Source organism: Dermacentor albipictus, chromosome 6 (genome assembly GCF_038994185.2).
Source record: "Dermacentor albipictus isolate Rhodes 1998 colony chromosome 6, USDA_Dalb.pri_finalv2, whole genome shotgun sequence".
NCBI classification, from domain to species: Eukaryota; Metazoa; Arthropoda; class Arachnida; order Ixodida; family Ixodidae; genus Dermacentor; species Dermacentor albipictus.
Genome location: NC_091826.1, coordinates 131050696 through 131064412, shown reverse-complemented (window position 1 = coordinate 131064412; position 13717 = coordinate 131050696). Strand labels below are relative to the sequence as shown.

Sequence of the window (13717 nt, the reverse complement as noted above, 5' to 3'; positions counted from 1 at the left end):
TTCGGAGCTGTGTGTAAATAAATAAATATGTATTTGACTACGTTGACAGAATTTCCTGCTCTGTCATGAGGACTTCTGTGGTATGGTATGATGGACTTAATTCACGTCCTCAAGGTCCACCCTTAGGTTGATGCATGCCGCTCCCCTGTCGGTACATTAAGGTTTCACCTTACCGCCATATCGAGGGCGTCCTGGACGGTCTGTTCTTGATCTAAAAGAACTCCACTCTGAAGAAACGTCGCCACGACTGTGAAACACACATGACACTGCCAAAGCATATGACCCAGAGTAATGATGCTATTACACTTCTGATTGATTGGTTGAACACACAATTGATTGGTACTTCTCTTTCTGGATATAGCTTGTTATTAATGTTTGGACACGGATATGCTCTTGTCTGTAAGAATCTCAGAGTCACTGCTTGAGCTCTATTCAGCTTAGCATGTGGCACAGAAAATTGCCTTCTGTTCATGGAATGCTTCGTGATTTCATTATATGTAACTAATTGTCCCTGTTCTCCTCCTGTACAATATTATGGTCCTGGTCGCGCGTTGTGAACGAATAGTAAGTCCTCGTGCAGCTCCGTTAGCCATCTCGCTTAATTTTTTCCGAGATTGATCGACAGACCCCACGTGTGCAGGAAACGAGCGGATTTAGATCCCTTGGCTGTCCATCTCACCGATAAGCTGGGCAGCCCTTTTGGTTACCAATTCTTTGGTAAAGTGTCTAATAGCCATCTTAGAGTCACTATAAATTCGCGTCCACTTATTATTCCTTGAAGCCAATGGTATCACTACTTGTTGCGCGACGGTTGTGTCTTTAGTCATGACTGTGATAGCATCCTGAGTGGGACCATCTGCATCTACTACTCGTAAAAGTTTTCTTTCCCCTGACCCAATCAGTATCTACAAAAGCCGCATATTCTTTGTCGTGTTCTATTATTTGCAGGAGAGCTCCGGCCCTTGCATTCGTTTTTCCAGGTTGTGCGCCGGGTGCATATTTCTGGGGAAAAGGTTCGCGTTGATTACCTGTCCTATGCTATGTTATAGTTCTGCCGTACTTCCCCTGAAATTTTGGACACGGCTGGGCACCACGTTACCTCATGGAGTATTGCTCTACCTGACCTTGTTCCAGAGCGCCTTTCTCTGTGGGCAATTTGCTGGGCTTGAATTATCTCGGCTATTGTATAGGGGTGCCACAGTTTTATTAATCTATCATCCTGCGTGTTAATCGGTAACACCACTGTTGTTTTGAGAAGCCTTTCAATTATTTTGTTCAACTTGTTAAGCTCTGTCTGTGTCCAACCGAGCATCGCAGCTACATATGAGAAGTAACACAAGGCGAAAGCGTGGACCAGTCTCACGGCGCTCTCCTCTCAGAATCCTCTGTGTCTGTTAGTGATTCTCCTTAGCAATCTTATTACTTCCTCAGTCTTGCTTGTGATGTGTTGTATTGTTCTTCAGTTTCCCCTGCTTGCCTCCAGGAATAACGCAAAGACTCTAATTGATTCTACTTGCTTAGTAGATTCGCCTGCCTTCGAGCCTAGTACAAACCTGGGTTCTTCCTCAGGAACACCTCCTCTCGGTTTTCTACCCCTTCTCCTGTTATTGAGCACTAGGAGCTCAGACTTATCAGCAGAGAATTTGAGTCCCATGTCTTCTAAAATGGACTCTACCTCATAAATGCTCTGCTGAAGTCTTCTCTTTGCCTGTCCTATACTCCCTACAGCGGTCGTTTGCATAAATAGTAAAGTAAATGCCGTCTATCCCTTTTATTCCTTTTGCGAGTTTTGACATGGCCAGGTTGAAAAGCATAGGTGACAAGACCAACCCTTGTGGGGTCCCCTTGTCACCGAGATCCATCTTCTTTGATTTAATATCCCCAAATTTAAGGTGACCTGAACAATTGCCAAGAAAGATTTTCGCAACTTCATAGAGGTTTCTGCCCAATCCCAGTTCGGAAACAACTTCAAGTATTTCTCCATGCTTAATTCTGTTACAAGCTTTTTCGACATCCAATCCAAAGAAAGCTCGAGTGTTCTTTGGTTTGGCTAATATCAGTTGATGTTTGGTTGAACAGCATGACTTCTTTTGTGGACAAGCCTGGTGTAAAACCAATCAGATTATATGGTAGGATGGCATTGTAATCCACACATTTCATTAACGTCTTCAACATGTCATGCCCCATTGTCTTTCCTAGGCATGATGTTAACGAAATTGGCCTTAGGTTATCCAAGTTGAGTTGTTTGTCCGGATTTGGTTTTAAGATAGTACTCGCCGTCCTCCAGTCTTCTGCGTATACCCGATCTTTCCATATTTCACTAATGTATGTAATCAGATATTTTATTGAGTCGTCGTCCAAATGATGCCAGATGCCGTGTGCGCCCGCTGCTAACGTACTATTCAAATCATATAGTACTGTGCGTACCTCACATTCGTGAATTCCTGTTCCATATAGTTGCATTCTACCCCTGAGTAAGCGGGACAACTTACATCCTGATCCTCTTTCCTGAGAGGCAGGTATTGAGCTGCCAATCGTTCCATTATGCTCTCTGCGCTTGCAGTCTGACTTTCCTGGTGTACCAGCTTCTCCACTGCCATACGTGCATACGATTTAGCGCCGTTTTCATTTTGCAGGTGCCTGAGCACACTCCAAGTGTCTCCAAATTTGACCCTTCCATCTACACATTTAGACAGCTCATCCCATTTTTATTTCTGCAAATATTGTGCGTGCTTCTCAATATCCCTATTCAGCTTCTGTTTCTGCTGTTTTCTGTTTAAGTCTTCTGTTTAGGCGTAGTAATTTTCACCTTTTTAAAATCGATTGCTTGGCTTCGATCAAATGCGCCACTCTACTGTCATTTTGTTCGACCTCTTCCTCCGTCTCTATAGCCTTAGTTGCTGCATTCAAGTCCTCCCTAAGCTGAGCCACCTACACTGGTGGCCTGATGCACCCTTTCCATCTGTGTCTGCTCTGTCCTTTCTGATTTTTCTAAATTGGCCCCAGTCTATGTAAGCGATATGCTTCAGCTCCACCCCCGTCGTTTCCACCATTATGTGTAGTATTTAATGGTCGCTGCCTAGATCCGCGCCAGAGTTGATCCACTCGGCCTTAGGTAAGTAATAAGTGAGGGATAGGTGCGGGGTAGTGTTCCTTACGCGGAAGTGCCACACCTAGTAGGATAGGCTGGGTCCGTGATAAGAGAGAGGCCTAAATCTGTGGCGAGACACCACATTCTTTCCCCTTTCTTTCTACTTCAGTGGTAGCCCCAAGTTTGGTGTGGAGCGTTGAAGTCCCCTGCTATTATGAGGGTTGCAGTTTGGCTACCTCGATGGCCTTATTAAAAATCGCTGTGAAGGTCTATCTATCTCCCTGGGACTGCTATATATACTGAGGCAGAACAAGCTCTACGCATTACATCTGTGCCCTTTTTAGGACCATTTCTATGAATTTCTATTCAAGTTTCCTCCCCGTAATTTTAAATTATGCTCTATGTAGGGAATCTTCTTGTAAATTAGGGTGGCAATTTCTCTGCCCGGTTCCTTGCCTTTGCAGACCGAGTTAAAGCCGGACAGCCCGATCTTCTCCGCTTGAGTTTCCTGCAGCATTATTAATTTCTGCCTATTTTCAACCATTTGGATTATCTCTGTTGGTGACACTCACTTGGTAGAGCACGCTTGGTAGCTCAATTGGCAGAGCATTGCACGTGAATAGCGAAGGTTGTGGGATCGTTCCCCTACTGCGACTTGTTTCTTCATCCACTTTCATTTCCATGAATTTACCGTTTCTTTATTTCATTTACTAAGCACAAGTAATTTCCCCTATGTTTTCCTTGATTTCAGTGTTTGTTGACTTATGATATGACTAATAAAATCGGGCCTATTGGTTAACCCCCCTTTCTTGTCGTTCATTACAAAACGAGGGTCTCGAATTCGGCAACATTGATACCTTCAGGTAGCATGTGTGGGTTCATTGACCTCTTGCCTTCACCCCAAAAAATCACGTTCGTGTAACACCTGTGGCAGAAACGACGTTCCGCGTCCGCCGCCAAGGTCTCTGAGTTGTGGCGCAAGTTCCTTTTCATCCACTTTCATTTCCAATAATTTACCGTTTCTTTATTTCATTTATTGAACACAAGTAATTTCCCCTTTGTGGTCCATGGTGTCTGTGTTTTTTTACTTCTTATATGACTAATAAAAATCAAGTCTCACGGTTAACCCCCCTTTCTTCTCGTTCAGTGTTGTCTAACGTAACATTAACAAACACTAAAAAAAATCTAGATATGTTAACAACTTTTGCCTCATTGACGCGTGAATACAGGTCTCTGTCTAGCATATCTAAGTATAGGTTGCTTAAGACAGGTGCTAAGTACGACCTTATACAGAGCCCTTGTTTTGGAAGGTACGGAATGTCGTTGCCTTGCACAAATCTTGACTCCATCTACAAGTCTAAAAGTTATGAAAAATCTTCAACGGTTGTGCCCGCGTTCGTACTAAGTCTTACGGCCCCAAATTCATCAATACATGACTGCACACAGCAATTCATTTTGCGGCAAAGAATAATACAGGTCCTTCACATATGCTGGGAAGGCCTTTAGTCCCGCGTTACAGTTGGCCTCTAGAAAGGCTAAAACTGCCTCGGCATTTTTCGCGATGAACGTATCTTTTATGTCGAGTAGGCTGAGCTTGTATAATAGATAGACTGCAATAGACTTCTGCCATGTGCGTTTCTCCGATGCTATTACCCTGAACGGGATACCTTCATTGTGCGGTTTCGCGCTAAAAAAATACATTGGAACTATTATTATTGCTTTCTTCTATTTCTTTCAATAATTTATTAGGTTCATGTCCGGGCACGTCACGACATCTCTACTCTTAAATTCCGCCAGTTAAATATATTTGTGTTCATTCAACACAGCTGTTATTGTTTCATTAGCTTGTTTGTTGTAGCCACCATGTGAAAATATAAATAGTAAGCATTGTTGGAAGTTGGCGCTATGTGTGTCTTCTTTTTTCCTGTCTTTTAATCGCGCTACCGTACACATATCAATATGCATTACCAAGAAGCCCACATTGCACCTTTCAAAACGCAAAATCTGCGTGTTTCCAAGGCCAATGGCAGGGAGACCAATCATCATGCAGAAAAACGGGCGTGAAACCGGTTCCCGCTGAATAGGCGCGCAAGGGGGGGGGGGGAGGAGCGAGGAGGAGGCGAGGAGATCGTGCGACCGCGCTAGAGTTCAAACAGTGGCGGTACATTAAGATTATCAAGGGACTTTAGCGTAAACAATCGGAGAGTTTTATTGGGCTGTTCAAACAACGACTGTGGGTCACTGCTCAATGCTCTTATCACGGGCTACGTAATATTGACGTCAGGAATTCGGGATAAAACCGCACTGGATTAGTTTTAGGGTATACGGGCCCTGTAAATTATTCTTCATTTGTTTTTTTTTGCGTGACACAAAGGTACCATTTTACCCATTGATTCTTCTTTTTCAATTGTTATTTTCATGGCAAAATACTTTCAACAACACGGAAATGACAGATGTACCTTTCATATATTTCGCAAATGCTTCTGCGTTGCTATTGATACGTATGTTACAAAGAATAAATTCCGATAGCGTAATATTACTAAGGAACTTCTTGGTACACGCACATTGCACTCCATGGCTATATCCCACAAGCTTATGATCAATCAACAATGAACTCTAACTCAAACTCGAGCATGCGTTCAAAAATCACTGAATAATCATTCCTTGAAATTACTGCACACGCGCCCATAAAAGCTTTCGTGTCCGCAGCTATAGCTAATTTGTTTTCTAGTTGGAGGTTACCACGAGGTTTAGCTGCTAACAGAGATAGTAGTCATTGGTTATTTCAACATGTGCTCTATGCAGCCTCTACGGGCTACGGATACACGGTATGCACCATCGGCCGTGCGGGATATGACGCCACCATGATACCAATCAACGAGGAACTTTGCGAGATTGTCATCTATACCCACGTATATGTCGACCTCAAGAATTCAACATCAATATCCACTACAGGAAGGGTGTCCTACCTCACGTTTCAGAAGGTAGGGCTTCATGACTTGCTTCATCAACGTCTCCTGTATGTCTAAGCTTTATTTAATGTCTATATGCCTAACCTTCAATGAGTAATTTGCGAAGTTAGGGCATTTAATCTTTATAATAGGGAAACTGTATTGACTGCGTAGCATTATAAGCGCTAACAGTCAAATGAATGCCCCCAAAAATAAAATTTAGAGAGGTTACAGATATAATTACATTTTCGCATTTCCGTAGGGGTACAGTCGACCAAAAAAGTTTACGGACCAAGAGATCTGACGACAGTCTGAATATCTCCGCGGCCTCAAAACGCAGCCTGGTATTCCTATTAGCAGCCTTTACTGGTATATGTGAACAACATTGTGATGTATGGTTTTACTGGCTCTTCTTAAAGGCTGCTCGTATATTTCGCATTTTCTGAGACCCTATGGTCCGTAAACTTTTTTGGTCGACTGTACATTTACTCCATGGAAAATACACGGGGAAGCCTATAGCAGCAGTGAGCCAACTAATATTTTGGGGTGGGTCAGAAATTTCGAGGTTCGTCAACTTGAAGTTTCGGTGTGGGCCAACTGAAATTTGGGAGTGGGACAATTGTTATTTGGCAGGGTGCTTACGCATACTTGGACAACTGCAGTGGGGTTCTTGCATTCTTTTTTTAGTTGCTGAATGATAGCATCTCTGAGAGAAGTTTCCAGGCTGAGGTAGGGCGGAGGAAGAACGCTGAAAAGCCGACTACAAACTGAAATGTCGGCCGCGTAGGAAATAAATAAGACTAAAGGTTATCTGCAAATGCTAAAGGGAAGGCAGGGCCAGTATTGGGGATGCGTGACAACTCTCGGTATATATTTACTAAGACGTGAGAATTCTCGAGGTAGAATAGGTGAAAGTTCGTTTACGCACGTTGGTACCGCAATCACGTATGCGGGATGACTCGACCACTTGACCTACATGGTTGTTCAAGAAGTCTCGGTTTTATGTGTCATAAGCATGAGATGACTATGAGATGACATTCTGGCGAAGTACACCGAAAATATCGTCGCACACATTGTGCTGCCTAGCAACTACAATAATTTATTGCTTCTCTCTTTGAGCTTTATTAAAGAGAAAATGAGACATCCACCCAAACGTAGCTAAGTGCTACAAGTGCTCTCCTTGAGTTGTATTCATCATCATCATCATCATCATCATCAGCCTGGTTACACTCCCTGCAGGGCAAAGGCCTCTCCCATACTTCTCCAACTACCCCGGTCATGTACTATTACATGACATTACATTTACATTACATTGACATTACATTTTACCTTTGTTATTTGAAAATAACAAAGGGAAAAGCAGGAAACACGCCGCCGGCCTTTTATCATAGATACGTATTGTGCAGCAGCTGCGATGGCGTGCTGACGCACAGGTCTCCTTTCTGGTGAATAAAAAAGGTTCATTTTTTTAGGGAACTCTGCTCTGGGTGTTTTCCCACAATCTTCCATATTTACGAATCTGGCCGACACTTCCAGTTGCTGCAATGCAGAACGTGATTGATGCCGTTTATGCAACGATCTGTTTGGTCCACTGCCCACAGGACAGCGAAATCAAAGCCTTACCAGGGGGGGGGGGGGGGGGGTACACTCCGTATGGCTCCCATTGGCCGTTGTTGAGCAGACGCTCTTTCGACGCTAGCGCCAAGGTCCCCTTCAGTTACGGCCCTAACCAATGGGTGACGCAGAAGCAAAATGGCGGCGCACGTGATTGTTTACGTTTTCATAGCAACAGCAACAGCAGGCGCGCGGCAACTCCTCTCCCAAACGTTTTCTTTCCTTTTTGTTTTTATTATGCCGACCCGCTCCACTATCTTTCCCCCGTTACCCCATGCCATGCGCGCCACTCACTTTTTTTTGTTTTTACCTGTAAGCGGCGCGCTTTTTTTTTATATCGCGCTTGTTACGGCGCGCCACGCGCCAGCTCGCAAGCAATGTGCGCGCTCCACCGCGCATTGGCATTCCTTGCGAGCTGGCGCGTGGTGCGCCGTGGGCTATGCGTTGGCAGGCATGCAGTCTTGCCCATACTTATATTATACCAGCATGTGCCGGGACATAAAAAATTCTACTTCCACCACAACAGATGTTTAGTCTCACTTTATTGACTTCGTTTCCGAAAACATTTTTCTTACAACGTGGTGTGATACACGCTCCAAAAATGAGAAAAAGTGAAAGGTGAATGACACGTACAAGAGCACTAAAGACAAAAGTTCACAGATGGTGAAATAACAAAAGAAAGCGCTAGAAAACGCGAAGGCCGTTTCATGTACACACATAAAAAAACAAGATGTATCTATAACGTCCTCAAGACCTAAATGTACACGGGCTCCTGAAATGTGCTGTAAGATATTGCACAAAATTGGACGACGTGTATGACATAGTCATTACAACTATAAAAAGGGAAAATTCACTGGTAATGGCAAAAACAATGACACGGAAAATACCTGAAAGATAGAATAAAATGCTACTATTGTTTGATAAGGAGCCATACCAAAAGAAAGCTTACTTATAAATCTGCACGAAAGTAAATGGAATGCGTGACATGTTCATTACTGCTGAACAAATTGAAAAAAAAACATGGCAGAAAAAAAATGACATTGTACTAAAAACTGAAACACACATTATCACATTATTTTGCACTTCGCCGCAACTTGAGTAACGGTGGCAAAGGGAACAGAAGGTAGTCGGCTTTTGCAGCAGCACATAGAAAACATTCGCAGAAAGGCTTATTTCTCAATCAAAGACCAGGTAAAACAAGTCAACACGACTTTTCTTTCTACCCGAATCCAATGCTTAGCAATAAAATTACGTCACTTAAGGCACTACGTCGTACCTACTGGGTTGTCCTTTGTATAACAAACACGAACTGCAAAAATCTGCAAGGAGAACACTTGCAATGCTCATGTTTGCACATGAGCATTGAACATCATGCCTACACATGAAGGTTGTTTGCGCGGTTTTCCCATCGGGGGTTACTAAGATAGTACACAAACACTAACAGTAATTTTTCAGCTGTTAGTAGGTTTGTAGAACGTGATACACAGAAAAAGCACTGAGGGCGGTATGGAAAGCTGGGCAAGTTACTGAAGTTGCAGAATGAGGCTTGGCACAGAAAAACACAAGTCACAGACCAGGTGACAATGAGGAGGAACATCTATTTGTCAGCTTTCTCTACCGGGAAGAGGCAAGTGTAGCACAATCAAGGCGCAGTGACGTCCGGAGTCTCATGGGGCACACAAATGGACAGGGCTGTGTTCGTGTACACACATGCGCCTTCTTATGTCCTTGGCTCTGAGCGCTCACCTGCTGTCTTTAGGCACCCGAAACAAGCTTGCAGGACTTGTTGTTGAGGTATTTGTGCACCACTGCGCGATGCACAAGCGGTACGAGTCGTGAAGCGGGTGAAACATCGCGGAGCACAAGCACACAGCTTGTGCTTGTGTGTAACACAAGTTTCAGCTTCGCATTTACTTCGGGTAATTGTTGTCTTTTCATTATGTAATCTTAGTTATCTTTGGTCCTTCTTACGTCACTAGTGTTGACCTTGTTGTAATCACATTTTACAGGTCCCATCGCACTTTTTCATTCCCTGGCTTATTGCGTAAACTTCGGTTACTATTATGACATGTGCCATCTACATTTTTTTATCGCTCAATGCTTGTGCACACAACAAATTAGTTCGGTCTTTTTCCCTCATGTTTATTCGGTAGAAACTGTGTTACGATTAGTCTGCAGAATTCTGTTATGTTATCTGCACAAGTGTGAGTGACCATGTGGTCATGTGCCGGGGATCCTGCTTGAAATAGCGTATACTCTGAATTCATTAAAAAAAGTTGGCAGTCTGCCCTCGTGGTGCGTTGTGTGTTTCTCTCGTTGACCTCGTTTTTCGCGCAGTGTTATCCTACCTTCTAGTATGAAACAACTACCCCTAAAGAGCATCCGGCTGAAATATAGAAACCGACGCGCTTGACCCGCATATCAGATTTCGATGATCGCTGACTGTTCGCCCAATAAAAGTTAGTTTCAACATTCACAGATTCGCTAATATGTTCTTTACCGTCACTACAAAGCAACATCCGGTGGAGGTGCTCTGCCTTCATGTACCGGACGCCCCCACAAAGCCGTGACCCAAGCCCGAACGCGGAAGACAACAGCAACGTCGCCATGAACCCGCGAGGTAGCCGCAGGCTGCAAGGGCTGCCCCCGGCGCACGTGCTTTTATCTGAAACGACCACGAAGATTGTCTCCAAGTCAACACCAATGGCAGCAGCAGCGTCCCCCATCGTGCTACAACAGCCCAGGGAACCACCGACCTTACATGGATGATCAACTGAATATCCACAAACCTGGTGGAGACCTACGAAAGAATCACCACATTCAGCAGCTGGAACTCCGATGACAAGCAGCGTCATGTATACTTCGCCTGAGAAGACACTGCCAGAATGTGGTTTGACAACGTAGAATCGACCATGACAACATGGGACCTAATCCGCAATGGCTTCTTGCAGACCTTTACGGGTGTCGTGCTGCAAGGAAAAAGCAGAAGCTCTGCTGGAAGCCCAAGTGCAACTTTCCCCCCAAAATTAAATTATGGGGTTTGACGTGCCAAAACCACTTTCTGATTATGAGGCACGTCGTAGTGGAGGACTCCAGAAATTTTGATCACCTCCGGTTCTTTAACGTACACCTAAATCTAAGCACACCGGTGTTTTCGCATTTCGCCCCCATCGAAATGCGGGCGCCGTGGCCGGGATTCGATCCCGCGACCTCGTGCTCAGCAGCGCAACACCATAGCCTCTAGGCAACCACGGCGGGTAAACTTCCCAATGAGAGCATCGCAATCTTCACAAAGTAGGCGACTCGCTTGTTCAGACATGCTGACCCCGACATGCCAGAAGGGAAAAGAGTTCGGTTCCCAGTGAAGGGGACGTGTCAAGCAAGAGATCTTGCCCGGCTTGATGCGCAACGTGCTCAATACAGTTGCTGAATTAGCTTCCGAGGCTACAACCACTGAGCAAACACTCGAACTTAGGAACAGGTAGTTCAACCCGCTTTTTAGCACTGTATAGGCTTATTTTGTCCTCCTAACCTCACGAAGCCCCATTATATCGCATTTACTGCCCCCTAATTCCTCTAATAGCACTGCTACGCTCGCCTCAATAAGTAACGTTCTAGCGTTAAACTTTGCCAGGTTCAGATTCCAATGGCGGCCCGCGCGGGCTCAGAAATTCTTAGCACCCTGTGCTGCGTCACAGGTCTGACCGCCACCGTGACTAGTTGCTTCGCAGCTGCTAGGGACTGCTGGAGTCACGGTGGTCATCTGAAACGTATTTGCATAGCATCTCTTAAGGGTGCGGTTCAAACGCTCAGTGAGGCCGTTTGCTTGGGGGTGGTAGGAGGTGGTAAAATTATGGTGTATTGAGCAGGCACGGATGATGTCGTCAATGACCTTGGCCAAAAAGTGCGGCCGCGGACAGTAAGCAGTTAATGCGGATCACCAGGCATCACAATGATATTATGTAGGAGGAAATCCGCAACATCAGTTGCGCAACTGGTCGGAAGAGCACGGGTTACGGCATAGCGGGTCGCGTAGTCCGCCGCGACTGCAACCCACTTGTTTCCTGATGTGGATTCCGGAAATGGGCCGAGAAGGTCCAAGCCGACACGATGGACAGGCTCAGCAGGGATGTCGAGCGGCTCCAGGTAACCAGCGGGGAGCTGGGAATGCTTCTTGCGTCATTGGCAAAGTTCACAAGCGGCGACGTAACGTCGTACGGAACGGGCAAGGCCCGGCCAGAAAAAGTGGCGACGTACACGGTCATAGGTTCGAGATACGCCGAGGTGTCCTGCCGTTGGTGCGTCATGAAGCTCTTCTAGAACGGTGAAGCGGAGGTGTTTAGGTATTACAAGCAAGAACTCAGAGCCGTCCGGATGAAGGTTACGACGGTACAGAGTACCGTCAAGGAGGACGAAGAGGCGTAGAGCAGCATCAGCCGGAGAGTGTTCAAAAGGGTCGATGAGTGCTCTGATGTAGGCGTCACGGCGTTGCTCGTCGGCGAAATGAAGCAGCTGGGATACAGAGAATACGCAAGAAGCACTGGCAATATTGGAGGAGTCAGAGTCGTCAAAAGGGTAACGCGACAAACTGTCAGCGTGTTGGTGCAGGGGGCCAGACTTGTACACCACGGAATATGAAAATTCCTGTAGCCTCAAAGCCCATCGACCAAGCCGGCCTGTAGGATCTTTTAGCGATGAGAGCCAGCAGAGAGCATGATGGTCAGTGACGACGGGAAAAGGGCGACCGTAAGGGTAAGGACGGAACTTCGCAACCACCCAGACAACAGCAATACATTCGCGTTCCGTAATGGAATAGTTGTGCTCCGATAATGCTAGGAGGCGGCTCGCATAAACAATAACGCGATCCTTGCCATGCTGACGCTGGGCTAAAACGGCACCTACGCCATGACCGCTGGCGTCTGTACGTAATTCTGTAGGGGCATCCGGGTTGAAGTGGGCGAGAATAGGTGGTGAGGTTAGAGTAGTGACGAGACGAGAGAAGGCGGCGGCTTCGGCAGTACCCCACGAGAATTGTACGCCTTTCTTCAAAAGATTAGTTAGGGGCCTAGCAATTGTCGCCAAATCTGGAACACAACGACGAAAGTGCGAGCACAGCCCTACAAAACTTCGAACGTCTGCGGTTGTCTTCGGAACCGGAAACTCTCGGACAGCGCGAGTTTTGTCGGCAGCAGGCTGTACTTCGGAAGCGTCAACGAGATGGCCCAGAAGAGTTAGTTGTCGGTGGCCAAAACGACATTTGGACGAGTTAAATTGCAGCTTCGCCTTTCGAAATACATCAATTATAGCTGTGAGACGCTCAAGGTGAGTGTCGAACGTTGGCGAGAAGACAATGACGTCATCGAGGTAGCAGAGTCATGTGTACCATTTGAAACCTTGGAGAAAGGAGTCCATCATACGCTCACAGGTGGCAGGGGCGTTGCATAATCCAGACGGCATTACTTGAAATTGGTATAGGCCATCAGGTGTGATGAACGCGGTTTTTTCTCTGTCCATATCGTCAACAGCGATCTGCCAATATCCCGAACGAAGTTCAATAGACGAGAAATAGCTGGAACCGTGCAGGCAGTCAAGGCCATCGTCTATACGTGGGAGCGGGTAGACGTCCTTCTTTGTAATGCTGTTCAGATGACGGTAGTCTACACAGAAGCGCCACGTGCCGTCCTTCTTCTTAACCAACACCACAGGTGTCGCCCAGGGACTCGATGAAGGCTCAATTATGCTTTTATCGAGGATTTTGTTCACTTCATCTTGATTTACTCGGCGTTCCGACATAGAAACTCGATACAGTCGTCAGTGAATAGGCGCAGCATCGCTAGTAGAAATCGGATGCTTGACCGCGAGGGTCTGGCCTAAAAGGCGATCGTCGAAGTCGAAAATATCGCGGTAGGACGTTAATACTTCGCAAAGGTCTTCAGCCTGCTTAGAGGACAGGTCCGTCGCAACCATTTTCTTTATGTTGGGATCGACGCCCGAGGCTGGCGCGAGGGGCATAATAAGGTCGCGAGAACCATCGGTCGATAACGCTGCCACGTATTGGTCA

General features: G+C 45.9%; 1 protein-coding gene across 1 annotated transcript in view; it reads left to right on the top strand.

Moving 5' to 3' along the window:
* The window catches only part of LOC135918612 (uncharacterized), a 400339-nt gene that overhangs the window by 185119 nt on the left and 201503 nt on the right, over window positions 1–13717 (top strand). Inside the window, exon 5 of the mRNA XM_070521094.1 lies at window positions 5897–6075. Within this exon, the coding sequence (XP_070377195.1) occupies window positions 5897–6075 (179 nt within the window). The remainder of the gene's footprint in view (window positions 1–5896; window positions 6076–13717) is intronic.